The sequence below is a fragment of the Salvelinus fontinalis genome, chromosome 27 (assembly GCF_029448725.1).
Source record: "Salvelinus fontinalis isolate EN_2023a chromosome 27, ASM2944872v1, whole genome shotgun sequence".
NCBI lineage: Eukaryota > Metazoa > Chordata > Actinopteri > Salmoniformes > Salmonidae > Salvelinus > Salvelinus fontinalis.
In genome coordinates this window covers 15,949,179-15,973,638 of record NC_074691.1, presented here as the reverse complement: position 1 = coordinate 15,973,638, position 24,460 = coordinate 15,949,179, and the positions used below count along the sequence as shown (strand labels likewise).

Sequence of the window (24,460 nt, the reverse complement as noted above, 5' to 3'; positions counted from 1 at the left end):
TTGAACATGAACAGGGTAACACAAAACTAAAACATCCAGTTCGTATTATTTTATTGTTTCTTGGAGATGAAATGATAGCATGAAATATTGCAGTGATTTGTGTGCGAAGATTCCTTTTTGCTAAGGGAACACACAACAAAAAAGCCCAATCAAGCCTTGTCCTTACATCATGCTTTTTAAAAATGTCTAATCAACAAAAGGCACACAAAAGAAATCTAGATTCATGGAACATTGTTGAGCATATAAATGTAACCAAGCTGTGTGAACCACACAAGCAGATATACAGTAGTAAGCAGACACCCATGGACAGTTCAAGCTATACAAAACAGAAATGCAGGTGAGGTAACGAACATAGCTAAAGCTGATTCCCTATAGAGAAGCCTTGTTTGACACATGGAGACCCAGCAAAGACAACCACTCTCCCTAAGGGAAATACATAGATGTTTTTATTATATACAAACAACTGGACAAATATGTAACACTATGTTTACCGTCCAAATGTCTCTAAGCTAACAATATGCATATGCATAGTTTTGGCAAAAAAATGCCTGAGGATATCTTGGGTATCCTCTTTTTTTAAGACACTATATTTAAACACTCAAAGCCACTGAATCCTCAAGGTTCTGTCTTGCAATCCTGTAACTATGAAGGCCAGAAAACAAAATATGTACATGGTCAAGCTGGTCAGCCTATTCAAACATGATACAGATGATCCATGATGGTTTCATTTGAGTACAGTCAGAGACAACCTCTCCTGCTGTAATTTCTTAATTATACTACAACATACATTGTACGGCCTTTGTGAACTAACCAGGGGTATCAATTTAAATGAGAAAACATTAAATACACAAGGAAATAATTTACACAGGAAAAATATTCAAGTATAAATAGTGCTAAATAGTTAAAATCGGTAACAAAATAATTAAACTGACTGACTATCTGCATTGACCCTTTTTGCACCAACTTTGATTAATCACATTTATTATCTATCCTGTTGTCTAGTTACTTTATTCCTAGTTATATGTACATATCTACCTCAATTGCCTCGTACCCCTGCACTTCGACTCGGTACTGGTACCCTGTGTACATAGCCACATCGTTACTCATTGTGTATTTATTATTACTTTTCTATGATATTTTCCTCTTCATTGTTGGGAAGGGCCCGTAAGTACGCTGTTAGTCTACACCTGTTGTTTATGAAGCATGTGATAACATTTTATTTATTACCCAGAGAAATGGCTGCAAAGTTTTTTAAAAATCTGCATCAACCAACCTATAATATATAAATGAGGGGAAACCTAATAAAATCTTTATAATAAAAACAGCCTCAAGTACTAAATAATGCTCCCAATTCAAGTCGATCATCTTAAACCATAAAAAAGGTACTTTTTTTGCCTGAGACTTTTGTCACAGCTAAGGCAACAGCACACAATCTCCAGAGAGGACAGTCCATAATGTCCATAGATGTATTTTAACTAATACAAATCAGGCAATGGTGAGCTTAAAGCTACCCATGAGCTATACTACCTTATATTTTCACTACCTACCTGGTCCATTGTACCCTCAGTCTAACTTGCTCCTCTCAGTTATAATACAAAGTCTCCCTGTGCATAACAATGGTCATCGCCATTATATTCACACATGTTATTCAAGCACATCTGAGACATGGCACTAACAGCCACAGACTGTCCTACTCTCATCTTCCCTGATTTCATACTGTGGTGTGATTTGTCATCTTAACTATTTCTATGGGTCCACTCAATAGGAAAACATCAAAAGGTCTAGAAAATGGTCATCCTTCAACCCAACAGAGGCTTTTTATTTCTCTTGATTCTTTCTCCAACCTGCTGCGTCAACAAAAATCAAACAAAGCAAAATCTCAAATCAAGTATTTTTATCAGTGGATAGATAGATATGTATGGGCTAATGGGCATCGCTAGCAAAGCTAGGCTAATATCACATTTCCTCCTCAGGAGAGTATGACCTAATGACCTTTCACCCTGATCAGAGAGGGTAGAGTTGGCACAGGGGCAGTACCCAGGACATCATGTAATGATAAGCAGCAGAGGGGCGCTGACTGAGGGGGAATCATTAGCTCTTAGGAGCTGGTCAGTGGTTGGCTGGCATGGCTAAGTGCTTGTGTGATGCCACCCCCCCACCCCCACCCCCCTCCTCAGCAAAACTTCAGCTCAGTAGTCCATCCGTTAATCACTCTCGGTCCAGTCCGAGGGAGTGTCCGTCCCAAAGTAACGGTCCCCGAAATTACCTGGGGGAGAGAAGAGAGAGCAGTCAGTCATATTGTCATTGTGAATACATGAGTTGGACTAGCGTCAGTGAGAATTGTGTGATCAGTGGCAGTGCTGATGGAACATATGGGTTACCCCAGCTATCAGCTGGCTCATTCATCCCCCCCCTCTCCCCTGTAACTATTCCCCAGGTCGTTGCTGTAAATGAGAATGTGTTCGCTGTCAACTTATGATAAAATAAGGGTTAAATAAAAAATGTAAAACATCAGTCTGGGGTGATTCATAACAAAGCCCATCTACTTGGGCCTGAATGGCCTTATTCTAAAAATGGATTTAATAAATAAAAATCCTCAGCAATCTACACATAATACCCCATAATGACAAAGGGAAAACAGCTTTTTAGAAATGTGTACATATTTATTACAAATAACAGAAATACCTTATTTACATAAGTATTCAGACCCTTTGATATGAGACTCGAAATTGAGCTCAGGTGCATCCTATTTCCATTGATCATCTTTGAGATGTTTCTACAACTTGGAGTCCACCTGTGGTAAATTAGGACAACCATCTCTGCAGCACTCCACCAATCAGGCCTTTATGGTAGAGTGGCCAGACAAAAGACACTCCTCAGTAAAAGGCACATGACAGCCCGCTTGGAGTTTTCCAAAAGGCACACAAAGATTCTCTGGTCTGATGAAACCAATATTGAACTCTTTGGCCTGAATGCCAAGCATCACGACCGGAGGAAACCTGGCACCATCCCTACAGTGAAGCGTGGTGGCAGTATCATGCTGTGGGTATGTTTTTCAGTGGCAGGGACTGGGAGACTGGTCAGGATTGAGGGAAAGATGAACAGAGCAAAGTACAGAGAGATCCTTGATGAAAGCCTGCTCCAGAGCGCTTAAGACCTCAGACTGGGGCGAAGGTTCACCTTCCAACAGGACAACGACCCTAAGCACAAAGCCAAGACAACGCAAGAGTGGCTTCGGGAAAAGTCTCTGAATGTCTTTGAGTGGCCCAGCCAGAGCCCGGACTTGAACCCGATCAAACATCTCTGGAGAGACCTGAAAATAGCTGTGCAGCGACGCTCCCCATCCAACTTGACAGAGAGGATCTGCAGAGAAGAATGTGAGAAACTCCCCAAATGCAGGTGTGCCAAGATTATAGCGTCATACCCAAGAAGACTCAAGGCTGCAATCACTGCCAAAGGTGCTTCAACAAAGTACTGAGTAAAGGGTCTGAATACTTATGTAAATGCAAGCTTTTTAATTTAAAAATAAATAAATTATCAAACATTTCTAAAAACCAGTTTTTGTTTTGTCATTATAGGGTATTGTGTGTATATTGATGTGGAAAAAAACGTTAATGCCTTTTTTAATTAGGCTGTAACCTAACAAAATAATTCAAGGGGTCTGAATACTTTCCGAAGGCACAATCTGACAATCTGGAAGTTTTTAACTTGTGATTTGGTCATACCACTAATGATCAGTCACACCACAAACAGCAGACTCACTAGATCTGCATTAGGACACTGCTTTGAAGGAAAAAACGCATTAAGTGAGAGTGACTGAGAACGTGTGTGAGAGAGCGAGACAGACCGATAGATAGCAGAAGCACCCACCAATGCCAGGGATGATGTGGAACTCGTTGTTGACCTTCTTATCGACGGCCGTGGTGATAATGCGGACCTTAGGGAAGGCGTAGGCCACAGAGTGGACGCCCATCTCAGCCATCAGTAGAGACAACAGGAAGATTTTATCCTCCTGGACATCATGGTCCTACACAAGGTGACAGACATATGGTAATTGTGACCTTTAATCACGATTGAAGAAAGCGTGGTGGTTAGTGGGAAGTTTCTGTGACAGTAGCACAATATGTAAGGGGAGCGAGGCAGCCACTTCCAGACCTGTTGGGATCTCAAGCTCTTCCCATTCCCACTGCTACCGGTCAAAAGGGACTCCTTAGTCTGATAGGTCTTCTGCACTCATCACATACTTCAACCAATGCTTCCAGTAAAAACACACACCTCCATGACTATCTTTTAAAGCTAGAATCTTTATTCGAAACATTAACAAAGCGGTCACCCCGCCTCTGTTTTGGTAAGAAGCTGAGGGACGGACCTGGAGAAATGTAACCATTCAAATCCAGAGACTGAGCTACGGATAAAAAGACTGACCATCCATGATTTAAATTATAGTTTTAACCATGTTATGAGGCTATACAGTGAATGTTTACATTTACAATGTTTACAAACATTGGTGTAAAAGAGGCTTATATATATATATATATATATATATATATATATATTTATTTTGGGTTATGATGGGGTACGACAGTTGAACTAAACTCATGAGGCATTTATAAAAGTTAAATTCTTCAAGAATCAATGGGTATGTATAATTACTTTATAAGTCCAAAAATGTATGCAGCAACTAAAGATTCTAGCTTTAAAAAGAGGTAGTCATGGAGGCAGTAAAGTTTTCTTTCGGAGAACAAACAAAAACCACAGACTTTGGTTGCCATAGTGGATGGCGATAATTCTCCCCAGATGTTTACATTTCACAAGGGGCGAAGGCTAAAAGCACAGGACCTGTACATTTAGAGCTTTAGTCTTATCACAATGAGGAAACAGGACCTCAAACTCGCTGGACTCAAACTGTGTTTTATGACGGTAAACAAGCATCCCGATCTCTCCTTAATCTCCTGCTGCTTTTGCCGTCCAGTCTCCACTAGCAAAGCTGCTGCCCTGCCATCTCAACAACCAACAAGGACAACTCTGCTATCTCAACAACCAACAAGGACAAGGCCTAGTCTGCCATCTGTCATGTTCAGCCATGTCTCAGGGGTAACTAACATTATCTGGATGCAGAACCATAGGTAAACCCCCAAGCCCTAACGTCTCCTCAACATAGGTGCGTGGTGGTGAAGACAAACATGAGAATATAAGACTTCTACTAGAAACTACTATTACATTTAATTTGAACTATAATACCCGACTAATGCTGAATAGACTAGACCAGAGGAGTAGAATAAGGTAGAATAAAGTAGAACTGACCAGCAGCACTCGGACGGCCATGAGAGCAGCAGCCCCAGTGGACACAGTGCTGTCCATCAGGATAACATAGTCCTCACTGATGTCCTTAGGCAGACGCAGGTAGTGGAGCTGGACAGGGGCGATAGGAAATGTTAATACAATGGGACGTTTTATACAATGGTTTTCATTTGGGCATTTTATGAACTTAAAATTTCACATTTTGAGCATCTGTGGTGAATGAAACCAGTAAATCTGAAGAAAGAAGGTCCAAAGCTTGAAGGCTATAGCTGACATAGACATCACACACACAGTATATCTCCAAATTATGGCTGGTCTGCTATTCTGATGAGGCAGTGAACCTGAGGTCAATGAGGCTAGTGTGTATCAGTTAGCCCAGAGACTGACACCTAGCCTTGAATGAAGTCACTCCTGGTATATGATCTTCGTGTTGAAGAGTTCATGTCTGGCTGTGTATGCAGCCTTACAGATAAGAGGGCCAAACACACACAGAAAGCTTTTGGAACAACATGACTGATTTCTGTGTGTTACCTCAGGCTCTCCAGTGTCATGGTTGGTCTGGATGAGGATCTTCCCCAGCCGAATGTCTTTACACACATGCATCAGCGCCTGCTCCATGGTCTCCCCTGCTCTCAGTATGGACACGCCTGTGATCTACACACACACACACACACACACACACACACACACACACACACACACACACACACACACACACACACACACACACACACACACACACACACACACACACACACACACACACACACACACACACACACACACACACACACACACACACACACAATTGCATTCCAGGCTTTATACTTCTTCACAGTTTAGTTTATAAGTAAACCTCCATTGAGCAACCTGAAGGACTAGCATAGTGAGCACTCCGTGTTACCCAGCCTGATGGTAGGAGATAGACATCTGCAGTAGAGTAATACAGTCATAACAACCCTGTTGCCTAACAGAGCTGCTCCCACTGAGAGCCACTCAAACACATCACCATAAAAAGAATGGAATGAACGATCCTCTCAGGCCCATCCACACACTTTATGACTCGAGGGTTTTCACTGCAGGCGTCTAGTTAAACGAATGTTAACAATGCCTATAGTGCTTTATGTATGGTGATGAATAAAATTACTGGAGAGATAAACTAGTCTAATCACTGTACAATCTTCCAATAATTACAAGTAGCAAACAGAGTGATTGTGACAATGTAGCTGCAATGTAGTATCAGGGATGACATTGATACTTTATTGCATTTTAGAGCCCAAAACCCTCTGTGAAAGTGGGGAGGTATCTGCATAGAACCTTACCCTTTTACCACTGAGTCTCTTCCCTTCATAGATGGAACCTTGGGGAGTCTCCACTTGCACAGGCTAGAGAGGATGAGAGGAAAGGAAGAGAGTAGAGACTAGTGTTAGTGTCTGGTTGTGCACAGGGTGTAGAAGGCAATATAATATTGGCCATGCATCTGCAGGCATGCAGGGCCACTCACCTTGAGGGGCAGGAAGGAGAGGGCATGTTCTATCAGGAGCCTCATTAACCTCTTAGAGTAGAAGATGAACTCATCACGATTAGTGTCCTTATTCCTGCAGGCAGGCACACACTCACCAAGGTTAGGGGACAGGGACTGAGCGTGAGGGGGGGGGGGGGGGTGCATATTCATTATAAACTTGTGGCAGTGCAGAGTCGATGTTGAGAGGGTGAGAAAACGGTGGTCACCCAGAGCTCTACGGCCTTACCTGATGATGGTGTGCATGCCGCGGACCTGTGGGGTGCTCTCCAAGACGCTGAGGGTCTTGGGTAGGGGCTGTCCCTGGTGGGCCGAGGCCAGAGCAGACCTACACAAGAGAGAGAAAGTCAGACCACTGTCTCCTGCTGGAGTGAACAGTACAACAGACAACACTGCCCCCTGCTGGAGGGACCACAGTACAACAACACAGATATCACATCAAATCAGGGGGACAAAGGTAAGATACCACTGGGATATTTTACGTTCCTCCTCGTAAACATGTATTGCAGTATGGTGGTCACAGATGCACAGCCAGGCAAAGTGGGGTGGGGGAATAGTGTACAGGTACTGGCAACAGCAATGCGTTAACAGACTACTCTCGCGCTGTCTGGAGCATATGGTACTTTACCGGCAGACAATTCAACGTGACATCACTAGGACCATTCAAATCTAGAAAATAACTATTACGTTGTACAGGTCTAAACAGTGGTTCTGTTGATAAATAGAAATGCCATAAAGCAATTGAGCACATTGCTATGTGTCCTGCATTGTTGTTGCCAATACAAGAAGCCAAGACAACTCACTCTCTAAATACTGTAGTACTGCACTGAAATTAGCCTTTTGAATGTATATATCTGGTACCAAAATACAGGACAGTTAAGACTGTAGAAATCATAGCGAAAACTGAAAGAATCAAGCAAATTGGTTAAGAGGTAAATGAAAAACAATATCTTGGAAAAATAGCAATGACAGCAAACAAAGATTGTTAGCTTTTTGTCAGGGGGCTATGTTACTAAATCATAAAAGAGGAGCAGATGAGAGGGGAGATAAAACTTAAGAGAAGGAGGAAGATGCAGGAGTTTATCCTCACATATCCCAGCGGAGCTTCCTCTGGAGAAGGTGACAAATATTCATTTTGCGAGAACAAGAGTGATGACAAAGAGGAGAGGAAAGAAAGAGGAAAAGAAAGAAAATACATCCCAATTAGACAGCAACAGGACAGAGTAGGGGCCCTATGATATCTGTGGAGGAGAAGCTGAGAGGTGTGACGGCCGGGGGCCAGGCTGAGAGGGGCTCCTGGGGGGGGGGGTCAGGGCCCCTGTTCAGCTCAGCAAGGGGACGGCCTCAGGACCAGACGACATCACCATGGTTATGAGCTCTGACTGGGAGTAGTTAAAAAATAATCATCTTTGCAACGGCCTTAGTGAGAGGTCATATGATAAACATGTAGGACTAAACTCAAGGTTATACTCGGTCCTTGGTTAATGTGACGTTAGCCTTTTGATCGTTCGGTAAAAAGGGATTCATTACATCAGTGACTCCCAGCAGCTTTTTTTTAGGTCTTAACCAGAGCTCAGTGGAACCATAGCGATGTCATCCTTCTGGTGTTAGCGATAGCTTTCATGACTGACGGTGTGGAAGAGGAGAAGAGGAGCTGCACAGACTCTCATTTAGCTTTACAAACATTTTCCTGGGCACCTTGATTAGTTGATCGTGTCAACATCAGTTGGGAAAAAAATGCCAAAATGGTCAAATAAATAGTAACATGAGTATTCTGTCAGACTGGGCACATCTCCTTTTGTCCTTTCTGTGCTCTCTGAGCTTCTGCTGAGAGGAAACAGAATGAAAAGACAGAGGCAGCATGAGACAGAGACTGGTAGAGATATGAGGGGTGTGGCAGTCATACCTCACTGTGATTTCACGCTGAGACGGTTAGAGTGCATTATTCGGTCAGGGTTTAGCAAGTATTTGATTACAAACACACACACAGGGAGGAGAGAAATAAAAACAAAACTCATGAAATGAGACAAGCCATTCCAACCCTCCAAACAAAGCCAAATGTCCCCAGTCCCCACCGCCCTTTTAAATAAACACAAACACCAGGCAATGATATTACATTCCCCTCCATTTTGCCATGAATCAGACAGACAGTGTTCCATCAGATAAGCTCAGTGCCTGAACCGGTACCTCTTTCTCTGTACAGGTTCTACTCCTGAATTAGATCAGGCTAAATTCTGATGCTCTGATCTCACAACAAGGCCCAGTGCACAGCATGGGAAATTAATTTGAAATGTGAATTTTTTGGGCAATAAAACAAATACACTGCTCAAAAAAATAAAGGGAACACTTAAACAACACAATGTAACTCCAAGTCAATCACACTTCTGTGAAATCAAACTGTCCACTTAGGAAGCAACACTGATTGACAATAAATTTCACATGCTGTTGTGCAAATGGAATAGACAAAAGGTAGAAATTATAGGCAATTAGCAAGACACCTCCAAAAAAGGAGTGATTCTGTAGGTGGTGATCACAGACCACTTCTCAGTTCCTATGCTTCCTGGCTGATGTTTTGGTCACTTTTGAATGTTGGCGGTGCTCTCACTCTAGTGGTAGCATGAGACGGAGTCTACAACCCACACAAGTGGCTCAGGTAGTGCAGTTCATCCAGGATGGCACATCAATGCGAGCTGTGGCAAAAAGGTTTGCTGTGTCTGTCAGCGTAGTGTCCAGAGCATGGAGGCGCTACCAGGAGACAGGCCAGTACATCAGGAGACGTGGAGGAGGCCGTAGGAGGGCAACAACCCAGCAGCAGGACCGCTACCTCCGCCTTTGTGCAAGGAGGTGCACTGCCAGAGCCCTGCAAAATGACCTCCAGCAGGCCACAAATGTGCATGTGTCAGCATATGGTCTCACAAGGGGTCTGAGGATCTCATCTCGGTACCTATTGGCAGTCAGGCTACCTCTGGCGAGCACATGGAGGCGGCCCCCCAAAGAAATGCCACCCCACACCATGACTGACCCACCACCAAACCGGTCATGCTGGAGGATGTTGCAGGCAGCAGAACGTTCTCCACGGCGTCTCCATACTCTGTCATGTCTGTCACATGTGCTCAGTGTGAACCTGCTTTCATCTGTGAAGAGCACAGGGCGCCAGTGGCGAATCTGCCAGTCTTGGTGTTCTCTGGCAAATGCCAAACGTCCTGCACGGTGTTGGGCTGTAAGCACAACCCCCACCTGTGGACGTCGGGCCCTCATACCACCTTCATGGAGTCTGTTTCTCACCGTTTGAGCAGACACATGCACATTTGTGGCCTGCTGGAGGTCATTTTGCAGGGCACTGGTAGTGCTCCTCCTTGTACAAAGGCGGAGGTAGCGGTCCTGCTGCTGGGTTGTTGCCCTCCTATGGCCTCCTCCACGTCTCCTGATGTACTGGCCTGTCTCCTGGTAGTGCCTCCATGCTCTGGACACTACGCTGACAGACACAGCAAACCTTTTTGCCACAGCTCGCATTGATGTGCCATCCTGGATGAGCTGCACTACCTGAGCCACTTGTGTGGGTTGTAGACTCCGTCTCATGCTACCACTAGAGTGAGAGCACCGCCAGCATTCAAAAGTGACCAAAACATCAGCCAGGAAGCATAGGAACTGAGAAGTGGTCTGTGATCACCACCTGCAGAATCACTCCTTTTTTGGGGGTGTCTTGCTAATTGCCTATAATTTCCACCTTTTGTCTATTCCATTTGCACAACAGCATGTGAAATTTATTGTCAATCAGTGTTGCTTCCTAAGTGGACAGTTTGATTTCACAGAAGTGTGATTGACTTGGAGTTACATTGTGTTGTTTAAGTGTTCCCTTTATTTTTTTGAGCAGTGTATATTTAAAAAAGTCAAGTGTTCTGCTCCTTTTCCACATGGAAACCCCATGGAGGTGCATCATATTTGATTTACTCGTTTTATCCATTAGTCTGATAAACAAAATCGTTCCTACATAGTATCTAGTCCATATCAAACAAAATGCCCCAAAGCTAATGGCAAAGTGTGGCATCCTAACCAAACCAGGGGGTTTCCTAACCAGAAGTACTATAGTGGGCCCAGTGGTAGTAGTCTTGCTATATGGAGGGTGCTATGGTTCATTAGGCTACAACAGGCCCTGTCCTCATCAGTCACTCACTCTATGGAGGACGAGCTGCCGCCGTCTCCTCCCACTCGACACCATTCATTACTTGATCCACACAATGGCCTTTTATTAGAGATCCCTTAATCCACAAATCCTCACACACACTATCTGCTTTTGCACACGCTTTTGCACACGCGGGTGAGACTCTGAACGTGAATGGCGTACACTTTAGACAGAAGTCACGTGATCACGCGTCACTCCCCACACAACCCTCTCCAAAAGAAATAAAGTACAGTGAGTCTGTTAAATATAATGTAACCGAGCACCTTTGAGCTTGTCTTTGAAACCTTCCATCTTATCTCTCTCTGTGACAGATGGTTTTGTCATATTACAGTGATGATGGATCAGGACACCACAGGGCCACATACACTGAGTGTACAAAACATTAAGAACGCCTGCTCTTTCCATGACAGACCGACCAGGTGAATCCAGCTGAAAGCTATGATCCCTTATTAATGTCACTTGTTAAATCCACTTCAAAATCAGTGTAGATGAAGGGGAGGAGACATGTTAAAGAATGATTTTTAAGCCTTGAGACAATTGAGACATGGATTGTGTATGTGTGCCATTCAGAGGGTGAACGGACAAGACAAAATATTTAAGTGCCATTGAACGGGGTATGGTAGTAGGTGCCAGGCGCACCGGTTTCTGTCAAGAACTGCAACCCTGCTGGGTTTTTCCAAGTTCAACAGTGTCCCGTATGTATCAAGAGTGGTCCACCACCCAAAGGACGTCCAGCCAACTTGATACAACTGTAGGAAGCATTGGAATCAACATGAGCCAGCATCCCTGTGGAACGCATTGGACACCTTGTAGTCTATGCCCTGACAAATTGAGACTGTTCTGAGGGGAAAAAGGAGGTGGGGTGCAACTCAATATTAGGAAGGTGTACCTAATGTTTGGTGTACTCAGTGTATATCATGATTTGTAGGGACTTAAAGGGGCTGTCTGACAACAGAGAGCACAGTGTTAAAGATGCCAGTTAGGATTTATGGGTCATGGCACTGACAGGTAAGTTTGGTGTCCTTGACGCATGCATGTCCACACACAGGTGTGCCTTTCAGTTATAAATCCTCTCTTGTTACGTTCCCTTGGTGTACAGAGGGTTGGGTTCAGCCTGATACCAGAGACAGGCAATGTACATGACAAATTCATAACCTGTGGTGCTGAATCCCAGCCACTAGATGGGAGAAGTGAGGTGGGCAACTGGTTGGATCAACTTCTACTTGGAGACCAGCCTCTGGGAATTCAGGATTACCTTGGAACTACCAGATTAAAACAGTGCAGACAGGACAGCTATAGGAGTCTGCGGATCTTAATAATACATGTAGTCTTGAGAGATCCTATGAGAATGAGACTCGTCATTGATCATTAATCCAGTACTGACCCACCCATGTTGAGGGATAGGACAGGGTTCAGAGGTCATGGGTTAGGGCAGGAGTTTTTCCTGGTAGGGAAGGTGGTCAGGAAAAACTCCTGGCCCAAATCATGAACCATGGGATAGGGGTCATGCAAAAACTGAGCATGGTGTGAGCCGAAGAGACGACACCGTGGACAGAGATAGGTACATGCTTTTAGGTTAGGGTCTATGGGCAGAGGTATAGGAGATAAAAGCCTATTATTCACACATACCTTTTCAAGCTGACTGTGAACATGCTGCACAATCAGATCCAAGGCAACAAAGTTCTCGCCCCCTAAAATAATCAAACACACACATATCTTTTATAGCAGAATCACTACAGATACCATTTGTAAAAGGTTTTATTGTTCTGAATTTAATCTAAAGACTCTATACATAGAAGCAGTGTTTCTAACACACTGGTAGTATGCATCTACCTACAAGCCACTCACCCCTGGGGACCACAATATCCGCCACCTGCACAGTGGGTTCGATGTACTGCTCAAAGGACGGCTTGACGAACTTGTTGTACTGCTTGATGACCCCGTTGATGTCCCGGCCGCGGTCCGATATGTCCCTCTTCAGACGCCTGACCAGACGGATGTCTGAGTCGGTGTCCACAAACACCTTCATGTCCAGCAGCTGGGGGAGGAAGATGGACAGAGAGAAAGAGACAAAAGGGTTAAGAGAGGTCATGTACATAACCAATGGCAGAAGTTCTCAACATGACAGATCTGACTTTTAATAGGGCAGTGTTTGCCAGAGATGATCATTTCAAGTACGGGGTGTTGGGTAAATGCCCCCACAGCAACATTCAGGGTAACCCACCTACATGATGGTTGGTGGAATCAATGTCCTAGGGTCAAAATAAGTGAAATGGGAATCTGACGGCCTATTGGGTCTTTGAAGCTCTTTACCTAAAGACACATCAACAGAAATAGAAATACAGCTAGCCAGCCAGTCAGGGGAAACTAAAGCCAGAACTCAAAGCTCTAACCTCAGCAAAACTAAAGTGAGGAGAATTAATGGTCCAGCAGCACCACTGTATGTGACGGAGACACAAGAATAGGCAACCACTCAAAAACAAGAGCTATTGATGACTATCTGGCCATTGAGTGTTGGGAGTGTAAACTCAGAGAACCAATGAGACTGTCAGTCATTGGGAAAGTAAATCTGCTTCCTGACCAACCGGGCCAGCACAGCTGTCACCCTATAGGAGGAGGGGATGAGGAGTGGGGCTCCAGCCGCTCAACATGACAGACCATGCTAAGACAGACAGCAGGGTTCAGACTCAGCCTTCCCCTCTATCGCTCTCTCTCTTACTGGAACCTCTGTCATTGGGGGAAAAACTAGAGCAGGGCAGTTTATCACTGCAGCTTAAAGATGGCAGGTCATTGCCGGGCCAGAGTGGACCTGACGCTTGGTGTAGCCAGCACGGTAATGTTTGTTGGAGTCATGGCAAAGGGTTGAGAGGGAGCCAATTTATAGGAAAGTAAATAAACCGGTTGATAAGAACGTTTAGTACTAAGTGAGCCACAATTACAACAAAAATAATACAACACTTCTATTGAAAGAATAAAATTGAAAGTACATCCAGTTACCTGCATTGTTTGTTTGGCTTATCATCCTAGCCCAGCTTAGGCCAGCCTCTCTGTACAATAGCCGAATTGATAAATCACCCGGAACAGAAGTCCTTTGCCAATGCAAACACAATCACTCAGATTTTAATTTGTATGGATTTCTGTACACACACACACACACACACAGCACTGGTGGATCGAAGGGAAAAAAAGGGACCAAATCAACAGAACCATTAATAAAACAGTCTTGTTCATTCACTGGCACATGGACCAGACACTAGGGCTGGGAATTGCCAGGGACCTCACGATATCATCACCATCCTTAGTTGCTGATACGATATGCATTGCGATTCGATGTTCCAAACATATTGCTCACCATATGTCTGCTGCAGAGAAACAGAGCCATGAGAAAATGAGTGCTAAAAACAAATGGCCTCCCTATTTAAAGAGAAGATGGAGACCAAGCTATGAAAGAAAAATATTGTCGTTTTGGTTCAGGTACAGCCAACTAGCGCAAAAATAATATTGAGATATTGACAAAGAGATACATCGGCAAAAATAATATCCTGATGTGTAACTATCAATTTTTTTTTACCCCATCACTACCAGACACACACCCTCTAGTTCAGGGGTCTCCAACAGGCCCACCTATGAGTAGCCCGCCAAACAATTCAGAAAGTATATGCCATTTTCCCATCGCATGTGTTCTATTGCAAACTGTCATAAACAAATCTCACAAGTATCAGACACCGCAAGCTCCCAGGTACTATGTAATCAACACAACATAGACATTATACCACCCCTGGTTAGCCACTATTGGCTTAAAATGCCCAACCTATCTGCCAATTCATTTCCAGCAATATTGCCTGTCATGTTTGTGTGGTGCACACGTTTGTCTATATGCGCAGTGTAGACAGTTGATGTGATAACCGTCTTCTGGGTTGACAGAAATGCTTTCCCCAAAACCTTCAATTAAATGTTAACTGCAAAGTAGGCTTACCTGGCAGAAGTCTATAATGAGTAAGTATACCATCTCATTTGCATCTATTATTTGCTAACTTGTCCATGAAATGAGCAGCAGCAGTACCGAACCATTGCTAGACCGAGATATTAGACACATTCCTCATGCGCTAGATGTGCAATTAAAAATGGGAATTACACTCAAATCAATTTGTTTTCCATTTTCCAAATTGTCTTCTGATGGGATTTAACCATGGACATGGACCCAAAACATCTAATTTAGTGGTTTCTTTATGAACAATTGTAATTTTGATAGTGAAAAACTAAAACTAAATTAAATAATGAAAAATAAAAATGAGAAAATATACCAATATTTTATATACCCCCCTCTTTGTTAACCATTATTTTACCAGGTATATTGACACAAAACATAGTATACAAGATAAAGTAGTGCACTAAGGACATGGAGAAGAGTTACAAGGAAGAGAAGAATGTGCCTATTTGAAAGCTAGAAGAAAAAATATATATAATTGTACTTAGCTACTTAAAAAAAAAAAAAAAGCAAAGTCCCTTCCATGCTAGAGAAGGTTGGAAACCCCTGCTCTAGTTATAATGAAGAGGGAAGGAGAGTCCAAGGCAGGCTACAAGTCCAGGACAAATGTGATTAGGTCTATCTGGTCACCTCATGGATCATACTTGCCTAGATACTACATGGATCAACATGGTCTCTGTGAAAAGTTGCTTACCTACGTTGTAATAAAGAGGACCAAGATAATCAAAGCTGACAAGCTGAAAAACTGCCATAAATTCTACTACAACAGTACTAGTAGTATTTTTGCTTTGTTCTAAAGGGAAATGATTTGTGCATTCTTCTCTGAAGAGAGCTGGGCTTCAGGTTAGTTATGTTTTACTCTAGCCAAGACTGCTGCAGCACTGGGTCCAACAACACCCCACCCCCCAGCCCCTCCATTTCTATCAGTCATTCCCCAGCCCAGTCACCCATAGCCTGCCCCTGCATGAAACCTAATCATAGCAGATAGCTGTGAGCAGGGGAAAGTAGAACAGTGAATACAGAGCCATCCAGCAGAGAGAATCCATCTAATTTCCCTGAATCTGCTTCAGGATGGCAGCGGCACTCCATTAATCAGCCTGGCTGGCATCTCTGCAGCATGGCAGAGTAATTAATCAGGTCTGCTAGGCTGGTGGGGTAAGAGGGAGGGAGAAGAGAGGAGCAGGAAAAAGAGAGCAGGGAGAGAGGAATGACTGGAGACCAGAGAGAAGAAAAAGTACTGTAGAAAGGAAAAGTGAGCATTTCATCTTCTTACACTCACCTTAAAGCAGGTTAAAATAACACAGCCTCACCTTCAAAAGCTCCTTGTTGGCAAACGCCAGAATCCCCTCAAATATGACAACATTGGCACCGTAGACAGTTTTCTGAAGAAAAAAACCCCACACACCATTAAAGAGTTTCTCACCACACAAAGCAGATTATTATGTACAGTGTACATAATTAGACAGACAGCATATGGCAGAACAGGGACTGGGCCAGGCTTCCCAGGACTTATGAAAGATGTGCCCACCAGGTGTGCCAGGTAAGTGCGTGGGCAAATGGCTGGCAGAGGGAGACCGGTGGGTTGACGAGGTGTAAGGGGCACAGCGCCTTGTCAGCACCCCTCTGCTGTTCTGTCAGCACCACGTTCACAGCTAAACTAAAAAAAATTGTGCGCCGCTCCAAATCTCCCCCTCATTCTTCCAGCCTATCCCCCTCTGATTAACAGCCCTTTGTTTGCTGTAATTACCACTGCAGCTATCTGATGTGATTTTTTTTTTGTACCACAGAAAGTAATCCCTGAGGTGGCTGAGCAGAGCAGGCCCAACTGACACGTTAAGATCTGATGTTATCATAATTAAAAATCAAGCTGTCCAAAACAAGAGATGGACTGTCAGTGACTCAAAAGGCCCAGATTTAACCGTGTGTGTGTGTCAGACGCAGAGCATAGACATGTATCACTCAGGTAGTACTGCCTAGTCAGGGAGCTACAGACTGTCACGATCCCATTCCAGGAGTCTGACGAGCTCAGAGCTGCAGTGAATGACCAGGCTACCTCTGTATTGATCAGAGAAAGAGCATCTCATACAGAGAGAGAGAGGGATAGTGGTCATGTTTCATTCATTTATCACATTATTACCCCCTGGTGATAGCAAACTGTTTTTTGTTACAAGTAATGTTATTGTTTTCCTGGATAGCTGTACTTCTTTCAGCCATGAAATTGCATTGAGTCTTGAGGATTTGAAAGTAAACATTAAAAACGCAAAATGCAATTCTCATAACATACTCCTTGTTGATAGTCAATACATGCAGTGGTTTAAAATTCATACAAGCATTTTCTTTGTGATTACTGCTGAGACACCAAAGACAATCATTGAAAGTGTCTTGACACCTACTCATTCCAGGGTTTCTCTTTATTTTTACTATTTTCTACATTATAGATGAATAGTGAAGCCATCAAAACTATGAAATAACACATATGGAATCATGTAATAACCAAAAAAAAAAAGAAAAAAAAAGTGTTAAACAAATCTAAATATATTTTATATTGGAGATTCTTCAAAGTAGCCACCCTTTGCCTTGATGATAGCTTTGCACTCTTGGCATTCTCACAACCAGCTTCATGAGGTAGTCACCTGGAATGCATTTTAATTAACAGGTGTACCTTCTTAAAAGTTAATTTGTGGAATTTCTTTCCTTAATGTGTTTGAGCCAATCAGTTGTAACAAGGTAGGGGTGGTATACAGAAGATAGCCCTATTTGGTAAAATACCAAGTGCATATTACGGCAAGAACAGCTCAAATGAGCAAAGAGAAATGACAATCCATCATTACTTTAAGACATTAAGGTCAGTCAATGCGGAACATTTCAAGAACTTTGAAAGTTTCTTCAAGTGCAGTCGCAAAAACCATCAAGCGCTATGATGAAACTGGCTCTCATGAGGACCGCCACAGGAAAGGATGACCCAGAGTTACCTCTGCTGCAGAGGATAAGTTCATTGGAGTTACCAGCCTCAGAAATTGCAGCCCAAATAAATGCTTCAGAGTTCAAGTAACAGACACATCAACTGTTCAGAGACTGCGTACATTTTATCAATTCCATTTACTTTTGATACTTAAGTATATTTAAAACCAAACACTTTGACTTTTACTCAAGTAGTATATTATTGGGTGACTTTCACTTGAGTTATTTTCTATTAAGGTAGCTTTACTTTTACTCAAGTATGACAATTGACTACTTTTTCCACCAATGTAGATTTCCACATCGTTTTTCACGTTGCTATAACCAAATGAAATATTTGTTACAAAAAATTATTGTTCTCACATATTACAGTTATTTAACACTGTAAATCATAAGAATCATAAGTCATAGACCGTTCTCTCTGCTATAGCACGGCAAGTGTTACCGGAGTGCCAAGTCTAGGTCCAAAAGGCTTCTTCACAGCTTCTACCCCCCCAAGCCATTAGACACGTGAAAAGCTAACCAAATGGCTACCCAGACTATTTGCATTGTCCCCCCAACCCAACCCCATTTTTATACTGCTGCTACTCTCTGTTTATTAGCCATGCATAGTGACTTTACCTCTACCTACATATTACCTCGACTAACCGGTGCCCCCACACATTGACTCTGTACCAGTACCCCCTGTATATTGCCTCACTACTGTTATTTCTTTGTTGCTCCTTAATTATTTGTCATTTTATTTATTTTCTCTCTTAAAACTGCATTGTTGGTTAAGGGCTTGTAAGTAAGCATTTCACTGCAAGGTCTACACCTGTTGTATTCGGTGCATGTGAAAAATAACATTTATTGCTTTAAGATAATTTACTGAGTCTGCCTTACCCACTCCTTGCGGCGGCAGTGAGAAGTGAAGTCGTAGACGGGTACTTTGATGCTCTTGCCCTTCTTCAGCTTCCTCAGAACAGTCACCAGCAACTCAAAGTCAAAGGCCTCTGGGTGATCAAAGTTATACTCATTCTTAGCTGCCAGCTCCTGCTCATCTTTGGTCAAAACCTGGGGGGGAGAAACAAGGTCACGATTCAGGAATTCAAGTACACTCTTGCCTGACCTGCACTTGTGTAGATCTGAGAGGATTGGATTGGTTGAAGCAATATGGCAAACCTTCCACCTAGCCTATCAAAGGGCAAGATGGAGCTATTTTAATAGCCCTGCTGTTCGTGCCTTTGCGATGTGCACAGGTACCTAGGTGTGGGGGCCTATTTGGCCAACAAAGCATGAGTTGTTAGAGCCATTCCCTTGTCACCTAAAAAAACAACATGGCTGCTACAGTAAAACATACTTAAAAGCCATCGACTTTTGTTTCCAACACAGCTAGGGACATAATTGACATGAATGATTGCATTAGTTCCCTCATTGGTTAGGAGTTTAAAGCTAAATAAAAGCTAAAATCGGGGTTAATTACTGACCTTTTGGAGGGTTGAGGACAGAGCAGGGTACACACTGCTTCACTGATCAAGTTAAGCAGAGGCAACTTTCTTTAACAACAGGGAACCAATTCAATCAATTGGAGCAGCTGCAGTGGTCTCAGAATGCTATTGAGTTGAGTGGTTCTGTCTGGGTAGACTGAGGATATCTCCCGAGGGTACTGACAGTTCTGTGCTCCCTAGGTGTTGCTGCCTCTAAACTAAATCTGAGGGGGAGCCAATAAAGCATTCAGCATGAAGCGGGTCATGAAATTACATTCATTGGCTGGTTTACCTTCAACAGAATGTCTTATAAGTATACCCAGGAGTTATTCCTGAACCTGTGACCTCACCAATGATAAACTCCAGGCCATACTTATAAACATAGCTTATTATGCAAGTTTACCTTATAGAATGAGTCCTATAGTTTACCTTATAGAAAGAGTCCATGGAGAGGAGGACCACCCAGGGAACATCTAGAGCCTCGATGATCTTATTGGCCACCGTGGTTTTCCCAGAAGCACTTCCTCCACAGAGGCCTGCAGGAAGAAACATGAGGGGGGTAAGACAGGGCTCCTGACAAACGTACACTAGGAATCCAAAACAACAAACCTGGGAGGAAATCCAACAATACATGCTGTGGTTGTGAAAACCTGGATGCAGTGCTTGTAGTGTCTGCTTCTGCACAGGCAGTGGGGAACCCCTAATATAATGTACTGAATACATAAACCAGAGAGGTGCACATAACACAGGGTGCAGTTCAAAACTGCTGAGTTAGGCTTTAAACGTGCACAGACAAAATATTCAAGATAACAAAATGGAACTGAAAACTGTCTAGATAAGCTCTTTTTCAAAATATTTTACTTCGAATTGAGCTATGTTGCCACAACAAATGAAACTCAGCCATCAGACTAACTGACACAGAACATGAAGCAACCCATCCAGCAAATGAAATGAAATCCGTCTGGAATTGTTGCCTAGAGACAATAACAAACATCTCTGGCTCTGATGATTCAGGGCTCCTTTTATGTGCTTACCATCTCTCCTCTCCCTCGGACCTCTGAGGCAGGTTGGTTATTGTACATGAGCAGACTTTCTAACCTTTCATCAACAGAAGCAGAGTGCTGGCCAGAGCAGAACAGCAGGATGGCCTTTTTACGGGAATCATCAACCAAAGCACATCCAAGTGTGAAACGTAACCAGTCAAGTCTGGCTCATTGAAAGTAACAGATTGCGTATTAAAGATAGCCTTTGTCTCAGTCAGCAGCACTCAAGCCAATCAGATGTGTTTAAACAAAGTATGGTCCGGCTGGGTAATTCATACACATGGTTCATTTCATTATGGTGTGTAAAGCTTACAGGGGTGCCTTACTGGGATGATCAGAAGGACCCCGGCCAAATGTAGAATATAAGCTACAACCTAAGCTAGCATGGAGGATGCCCTGAGCACTGATGATGAGATCCTATTATTTTAGGATTTCTGAAAACCTTTTTCAAAATGTCTCTTCAATTTCCACACTGCCTATCAACTCTCCAGGACAATGTCTGGTGACTGACCATTGCCGTGCATGTCATTTCTGTTCATTAAGTTGAGTTTGAGGTTTGAGTTTGCAGGTAATGAGTCATGACAATTAGAGCCCTGCACAGGCATGAATTTTCAGCAACTATAGTACTACCCATGCCTACCACTTTCAGGCCCTACCCTACCCAAGCCTGATTTCTTCTGTTAAATTTAAGGCCCTACCCGAAACAACTTTCTCCATTAGAAAAACCATTAACTGCTCCTCTCTGTCTGTTACTTGCTCCATGTGCAGGCAGCTCGCTCTTCATGCACACTGCTAATGGAGGCACTGAGTCTGAGTAACCATAGCAATGGCTCGCTTGGACTGCTCTGCCAGAGATATTAGAGAAAGGAGATATGAATCCCATTGGGCAATGTATGGAGAAACGTATAACACCCCACCCAGCAGACTGTCGACCAATCGCGTTCACATTGTCATGCTGCGCCATGTGGTTACTAAGCTAATTGTCACGCAATCCCTTCTCAACGTTAGGGTATGAGTCGAGAAACCTGCCTACTTTCCTCGAAAGTACGTAATGTCACGATTCGAAAGCTCACAGATAAGTTACTTCTCACACTTCGGAAAAGGTTTGTAATGTTGTACTTACTGTTGACGAAATTCATGCTAATGTTGGGTTTTTGAGCTAGCGCCCAATTGACTCCCATTCACTCCTTGAAGGAGAGCTCTCCTTGTCCCAGAGTCGCCTAGAATGCACCGTGCAGCCCATTGTCGTACCATGGGCATCGTACACAATGGGCGTTGATACGATTTCAATGGAGTTTCCCATCTCCTCAAAAGTATATCTGGCTCATGGCGCAGTAGTCTAAGGCATTGCTATCTGAGCGACTAGAGATCCTGGTTCGAGTCCAGGCTCTGCCGCAGCCGGCCGCACAATTGGCCCAGCGTCGTCCGGGTTATGGGAGGGCTTGGCCGGCAGGAATGTCCTTGCCCCATCGCGCACTAGCGACTTCTGTGGTGGGCCGGGCGCAATGCACGCTGACACGGTCGCCAGGTGTACAATGTTTCCTCTGACATATTGGTGTGGCTGGCTTCCGGGTTAAGTGGGCATTGTGTCAAGAAGCAGTGCGGCGTGGTTGGGTTGTGTTTTGGAGGACGCGCGGCTCTCGACATTCGCCTCTCCCGAGCCCGTACGGGAGTTGCAGCGATGAGACAAGACAAACTACCAATTGGATACCACGAAATTGGGTAAAAAATAAAGAACATATATATATTTTAAAGTATCTGCTCAACAATCAAAGAGACATGAGAGCATTTAGCTGTTAGCTTCTTTTGGTCACTCTAAACTCCGACAAAACTCAAGGAACATTATAATTTAAAGTATAATGTTGGGGCTTTTTGGGCTCGGGTAACCGAGCACTAATAACAATGTCAAATGACAGCTCTCTTACCAATAACGAAAGCCTCTTTGAAGGTGGTCCCAGTGACATTGTACCAGGGGGGCCTTCCTGCAGTGTAGATTGTCCTCTTGTTGGTCCTCAAGAGAGGTGGCTCAGTCTTGCTCTGGCTGGTGGTCCGTTTCCGTGGAGACAGTGAGGGGGTCAGAGGGCAGCGGGGGTGTTTCGGAAGACTGCCCAGAGAATCATCTCCACTGCCACTGGTGAACAACAATAATACAAGGGACAAAAAGGTTAGTTCCGCTCAAATTCTGCCTAGTCATTATTTAGCGCGCTTCACTGGATAACCCACAACCCAGATTTTCCATTGAAGAGGATTGTATTATAGCTATTAACTATGATTAATCTGTGACATGAATCACTTCAAACATCCACTCACAAAAGCCATCATATCCATTTATGCCATCAGAGATGCCGTTTAAGCTCATACCTGCCCCATGATGATGATCAGGACAATGATCTGGGCAATTTGATTACAATGTGTCTGTCCTGTGGAGAGAAAAGAGAGGGGGTCCATACACTCGAGGAACCCTCATCAGTAGCGCTCCGCAGTTCTGTACTGTCTGTGTAAGTGAGGGAGAATGGGGGAAAACTTGACCACCCTCTCCAGGAAATCACACAGTTGCTGGGTGGCATGGGGCAGGCAATCGCATGAGTAAGGCTGTCATCATTTGGTCAAAGAGAAAATCGAAATGTGTGACAACAGCTGGACTGTATGTCTAAAACTGATTTCCTTACCTACTTTTCCTCTTCACCTGCACTGATCTGAAAACACAGGACAAGTGAAAAAAATTTGGTAATTCAAATAGGCGAAGGAGAGAAATACACTTTAGACTATTGAAATGAACACCTGGATGTTCATTTTCACTGTTGTTGCTTTGTTATAATGCCAACTTGGCATCTGAGATCTGAATCATTGCACCCACATTCACTGCCACGTCTATGTGATTGTGCATTAGCTAACGTTTGCTAATGTAGCATTAATGAAGCATTATTCTAGCCGGCTGGCTAGCTAATTCATTGAGTACATACACCATAACTAAGCAACATACTTAGCTTGCTTCCATCGTTGTAGCTGAGATATTGAGTATAAGTTACCAGAAATATTTTATTTCAAATAAATATTAGCTTTGCCTGGCTAATGATAGCTGACTGGTTAGCATGCCAACCCACACGACACACTCTGTCGGCCTGTCTCTGTATTGCTATCTTTGTTAGCCTGAAACATATCAATTATTTATACATACCTGTCAGATCTAGACATCGACCGGTCTTCTTCTTTCTCCCCCTCTTCCTTTTGTGGCATCTGGACATCGTTTTGGTTCATTTTCATTGCCATGTTTCCATCTCGTACACACCGGAGACCGCGCGTAAACAAACACCGGATGAAGCGTCCTGACGTCACCTTTTGTGTACATGTGCGTGCGTGGAGTGCGCTCCAGCCTCACTTTACCGAGGTAAAACCAGCTTCAAATTGGATATTCGCGCATTCAAACCTCAATAGCTTTCAAACCACTTGAGCCACAAACTCTAAATACGTGTCATGATGTTGGAAAAATTGCGCACAGCATTGCACAGGTATTTTTTTTCACGATTTGGACATTAATTCGCTTTCCAAAGGTAATAAACACCTGGAAATGTGAACAGCATTTTGCATTCCTATTTGAATTAGTTAGGGAGCATAAACAAAGTACAAACTTTTTTACATTCCAACGTCAATAGCTCATTGGTCATGTGACCTACTTGACTTTAGAATTTCAATACCTCCTTGGTCATGTGACCTACTGACCTCAAACAGGGTTCAGAATGTCCACTCAGTGGGCCTACACATTACACACCCATTGTTTTGTCCATTTTCATCTCACACGTTTTTACATGAATTTTTCAGAATGTTACATTTCATTAGCTCCTTGGTCAGCTATAGGGGATTTTAGAAACACTTCAAATTAGGGCTGTAGGCCAAAAATGAAATGATAATTAGCTGCTAATGTGGGTATCATAAAGAACTACAATTGCCATGATGATCTGAACGAGACTGAAGAATCAAGGCAAATGTAGGCATCTCTGG

General features: G+C 43.4%; 1 protein-coding gene across 3 annotated transcripts; it reads right to left on the bottom strand.

Moving 5' to 3' along the window:
- Window positions 1-34: 34 nt before the first annotated feature.
- Window positions 35-23,818, bottom strand: si:ch211-243j20.2 (uridine-cytidine kinase-like 1). Of its 3 annotated transcripts, none has more exons than XM_055884996.1 (16): window positions 23,640-23,818; window positions 23,131-23,157; window positions 22,387-22,592; window positions 19,848-19,954; window positions 18,835-19,005; window positions 16,305-16,376; window positions 12,855-13,044; window positions 12,636-12,697; window positions 7,914-7,933; window positions 7,053-7,151; window positions 6,806-6,899; window positions 6,624-6,686; window positions 5,833-5,955; window positions 5,305-5,412; window positions 3,871-4,027; window positions 35-2,266 (listed from the first exon to the last, which is right to left on the bottom strand). In XM_055884996.1, the coding sequence occupies exons 1-16, from the start codon at window positions 23,729-23,731 to the stop codon at window positions 2,205-2,207; spliced, it is 1,653 nt and encodes a 550-aa protein (XP_055740971.1). In that variant the 5' UTR covers window positions 23,732-23,818; the 3' UTR covers window positions 35-2,204. The 3 variants fall into 3 exon arrangements, with proteins under 3 accessions (XP_055740971.1, XP_055740972.1, XP_055740973.1); XM_055884997.1 differs by lacking the exon at window positions 7,914-7,933 and adding an exon at window positions 8,730-8,746 and having other exon boundaries at window positions 23,640-23,817; XM_055884998.1 differs by lacking the exon at window positions 16,305-16,376.
- Window positions 23,819-24,460: the final 642 nt, after the last annotated feature.